The 4,754-nt window shown below is 35.6% G+C and overlaps 1 protein-coding gene across 2 annotated transcripts; it reads left to right on the top strand.

Annotated features, from left to right (window-relative positions):
- The first annotated feature begins 983 nt into the window (after positions 1-983).
- LOC136231122 (homeobox-leucine zipper protein HDG2) lies at positions 984-4,328 on the top strand. Of its 2 annotated transcripts, XM_066020405.1 has the most exons (10): positions 984-1,130; positions 1,229-1,312; positions 1,387-1,604; positions 1,681-1,798; positions 1,872-2,060; positions 2,136-2,567; positions 2,660-2,761; positions 2,856-3,509; positions 3,578-3,673; positions 3,762-4,328. In XM_066020405.1, the coding sequence occupies exons 2-10, from the start codon at positions 1,235-1,237 to the stop codon at positions 4,083-4,085; spliced, it is 2,211 nt and encodes a 736-aa protein (XP_065876477.1). In that variant the 5' UTR covers positions 984-1,130; positions 1,229-1,234; the 3' UTR covers positions 4,086-4,328. The 2 variants fall into 2 exon arrangements, with proteins under 2 accessions (XP_065876477.1, XP_065876475.1); XM_066020403.1 differs by having other exon boundaries at positions 1,001-1,312.
- Positions 4,329-4,754: the final 426 nt, after the last annotated feature.

Here is a 4,754-nt window from a genome sequence, read left to right on the forward strand (position 1 = left end):
TATATGTTATTATCTCAACAATAATAAAAAAAATTAAACTTGTATAATCAAATATATGTGTGTATATATATAAAAATATGAAATATGTATGTGTAATTAAGTGCGGTTCGGTTTTTTACATTTTATGTCAAACCGAACCGAATACCGAAATACACTTAAAATTAAAACCGATGCTGAACTGAATTGTTAAAAAAATCGTACCGAAAAACCGAATTCACTTGGTTCAGTTAAGTATGTGGTTTAAACCGAACCGATGCACACCCTTAGGTTGAAGAGTGGAAGTCAGAAGTAGGGTAAAAAGGAAGGGTAAATTACACCAATTGCTACTGAATTTTGTCCATTTTAACATTGTGGCCACTGAATTTCAATTTTTAACGGTATGGTCATTAAACTTTATACTTTTTAACACCAGTAGCCACTCAACTTTAACAAAGTCCTCAAAATGACTGTTAACGATCTCAAAATGAAAATATTCAAGAATTAAAGTTGTTGAGAACGACATTTACCATGAAACTACATTTTTTAAAGCTTTTACTCACTAAAAATTCACTTTCTATCTCCTAAACAAACAACACATACATTACTTTAAAACGAAAATTTTCAAGAATTAAAGTTACTTAAAATATTATTAACTTTTCGAATTTTTTATTTTCAGACTGTCAGTGGTTGTCTTGAGTGGTTAAAAAATGTAAAATTCAATAGTGATACAGTTAAAAATTGAAATTCAATGAGCATAATATGAAATTAGTAAAGATGAGTGGCCATGGGTGTAATTTAGGCTAAAAAGAAATAGTAGTGTTAATCTTAATGTTCCTAACTGTAAGTAGTTGGATGTTGGAAAAAGCAGCACAATTCCATTCCATGAATTTGAGAAAGTAAGGGAGTAGAATTTGGTAGCCGTCATTCGTCCAAAGAAAAAAAGGAAAAACTTGAATTTGTAAATATAGTTACTATACTAGTAGTAATATTTATAAATAAAAATAAAAAAGGGTATTCCCTCCATCACTTGCCTTGTGGAGAAGAGAAGAGAAAGAGCCATTAAATGCTATTGCACCCTCTCAATACCTCTGCAATAACTCCTCACTGCCACATTTTCATCCATCTTTCTTCTTGCCATAGCTGTCTTCCAGGTAATCTCAAGCTCAGATCCATTCTCTCTTTCAACAACACCGCCTATTATTTACTTTCGGTACGTAAGAAGAAGAAGACCCATTTCTTCTGTCTGCAGCCAAATATGCCAGCCGGAGCAATGATTCCGCCCAGAAACACGCCTTCCATGATCCCTACATATGCCTTTGGATCTCTTACTCAGGTTCATTTCAATTCTTTTTGGCCTTAAATTACAAACTATCATCTTATCTTTTAAACATACATGTTATGCTGCAGCCAAATCTGATGGACACTCAACTTCACCATCTCGACATCACTCATAACACATCCGAAGCCGATTTAGTTCCACTCAGAGATGACGATTTTGATAGCACCAACACTAAATCAGGCAGCGATAACCCTGACGATGATCAAGATCAAGATCAGGATCCACGCCCTAACAAGAAAAAGTGTTATCACCGCCACACCCAACATCAAATACAAGAGATGGAAGCGTGCGTAATTCACCTTCACCTTCACATTTTTTCTTTTATTATTTCTAAGTATATATGGTTTCTTTCCTTTCCTTAGATTCTTCAAAGAATGTCCGCACCCGGACGACAAGCAAAGAAAAGAGCTTAGTCGTGAATTGGGTTTAGAACCACTGCAAGTCAAATTTTGGTTCCAAAATAAACGCACCCAAATGAAGGTACACCTAATCTTACCATGGACTTTACACATATTACAATATCTTTTTGTTGCTAATTTTGTTTTCTTTACAGACTCAGCATGAGCGCCATGAGAACACTCAGCTCAGAAATGAGAATGAAAAACTTAGGGCTGATAATATGCGTTACAGAGAAGCTCTCAGTAATGCTTCATGCCCTAATTGTGGAGGACCTACTGCTATTGGTGAAATGTCTTTTGATGAACATCACTTAAGGCTTGAAAATGCCAGATTAAGAGAAGAGGTACCTACGTACTCCAATCGTTTCCTTTTTCTTTCTTTTTTCTGTCCGATTTCAAATTTTGAGTAATGTGTACAGATAGATCGGATTTCTGCAATTGCTGCAAAGTATGTAGGGAAGCCAGTGGTGAATTATCCTCTTATTTCTTCACCACTTCCTCCTCGCCCGCTCGAACTTGGGGTTGGAAATTTGGCTGGAATTGGAGGAGAAATGTACGGAGCAGGCGACTTGCTTAGATCAGTAGGCGCAACAAGTGAGGCTGATAAACCTATAATAATAGAACTGGCAGTTGCAGCCATGGAGGAATTCATTAGAATGGCTCAGATGGGTGAACCTTTGTGGATAAGCAACCTTGATGGAACAAACTGTGTTTTAAATGAAGAGGAATATATTAGGATTTTTCCTAGAGGAATTGGACCCAAGCCTAGTGGTTTTAAATGCGAGGCTTCAAGAGAAACTTGTGTTGTCATTATGAATCATATCAACCTTGTTGAGTATCTCATGGATGTGGTATATATATTATATATATATATTTTCTGTTGAGTATATAACTGTTGTACTGTACACATTTTAATTTGTGAAAATGATTGGTTATGAATCAGAATCAATGGTCGACAGTGTTTTCTGGGATTGTCTCGAAAGCCATGACTTATGAAGTGCTATCAACTGGAGTTGCAGGAAACTACAATGGAGCTCTACAAGTGGTAATGATATATATATATATATATATATAGATATAGTTATTTGATAAATAAATGAATGAAATTGTTAAAAGTGTTGGTTGGTTGGTTGGTTCAGATGACGGCTGAATTTCAAGTTCCTAGTCCGCTGGTTCCTACAAGAGAGAGTTACTATGTAAGATACTGCAAAGAAGAGGGAGAGGGAAGATGGGCAGTGGTGGATGTTTCGTTGGATAATATAAGAGGGAGTCCGAGTGAGGGAGGAAGATGCAGGAGAAGGCCATCTGGTTGTTTAATTGAAGAGATGGCAAATGGTTACTCAAAGGTGACATGGGTAGAACATGTGGAAGTTGATGATAGAGGAGTGCATAGTCTATACAAGCAGTTAGTTAGCTCAGGGAAGGCATTTGGTGCAAAACGTTGGTTAGGTACACTGGATAGGCAATGTGAACGTGTAGCAAGTGCATTGGCAACAAACATTCCAACTAGTGAGGTTGGAGTTATAACAAATGTACAAGGAAGAAAGAGCATGTTGAAGCTTGCTCAGAGAATGGTAATTAGCTTTTGTGCTGGAGTCAGTGCATCAACAGCACATACTTGGACAACATTATCAGGTACAGGAGCAGATGATGTCAGGGTTATGACTAGAAAAAGTGTTGATGATCCTGGTAGACCTCCTGGTATTGTTCTTAGTGCTGCTACTTCTTTCTGGCTACCTGTAACACCCACACAAGTTTTCCACTTTCTTAGGGACGACAATTCTCGGAATGAGGTATATATCTTTTTTCTCTTCTCTTAACATAAAAATTCATTACCTAATAAACTGATTACTACGTACAGTGGGATATTCTATCAAATGGTGGAATTGTCCAAGAAATGGCACATATAGCTAATGGCCGGGACACAGGCAACTGTGTTTCTCTTCTAAGAGTTAATGTGAGTATACATACGTATTCTTTCTTTTATTCATCAATTAATGTGAGTATGATTCCATTCCTAATGTATTTGTATTTTATGTTTAAAGAGTGCAAACTCTAGCCAGAGCAACATGCTGATATTACAAGAGAGCTGCACAGATTCGACAGGTTCATATGTGATATATGCACCGGTTGATATAGTAGCGATGAATGTAGTACTTAATGGTGGGGATCCAGATTACGTGGCACTTCTTCCATCTGGATTTGCTATTCTTCCAGACGGAAATGGAAGTGGATCTCTATTAACTGTTGCATTTCAGATATTAGTCGACTCACTTCCTACTGCCAAGCTCTCACTTGGCTCTGTAGCAACGGTTAACAATTTGATAGCATGCACTGTTGAGAGAATCAAGGCTGCTTTATCTGCTTGAACTTCCTTTCCTTTCCCCTTTTCACAGAAGTCAAGAACGCACCTTTTTTGGATTTGGATTTGGATTAGGGTTCGGGTATTGACTTCTTCTTCTTCTTTTTTTAAGCATCAATAGACCCCTCTTTTTTACCACATCTTCACTTCTTTCTCTTTATTATTCTAACTAACTAACTCTTTGCTTTCTCATCTTTACTTTATATATTATATTACATTCGATCAACAACAATTTTACCTCTAACGTTAATAATCTGGATGAATTTGAAAAATAATTCATCAAATTGTCTTCTCGGTCATGAATCTTTCATTTTATTAGTAACAAATGATAGATGTGAAAAAAATAAAAAAATATCATCTTTTGTACGAATTTGATAAAAAAAAATTCAAAAAAATCACCGAATTTATAAATATTAATCTCCAATTCTATTATTAAATTATAAAAAAAACATGAAATCTTTTTTAGAACTAAATATGCAATCCTTACAAAATAAGGAACAAAATATCTGTGTTTTATAATAGTGTCTAGAATTGATCTAAATTATCAACATTAGGCGTAAAATTGCTCTTGGCTACCAATGATAAGGGTAAAATTACACCATTTTAGACGTTAGAAGTAAAATTGCTCCTGATCCAAAATGTTAGGAATATTTTTACACCTTAACCCTATATTATA

The sequence above is a fragment of the Euphorbia lathyris genome, chromosome 5, assembly GCF_963576675.1.
Source record: "Euphorbia lathyris chromosome 5, ddEupLath1.1, whole genome shotgun sequence".
Taxonomy (NCBI): Eukaryota; Viridiplantae; Streptophyta; class Magnoliopsida; order Malpighiales; family Euphorbiaceae; genus Euphorbia; species Euphorbia lathyris.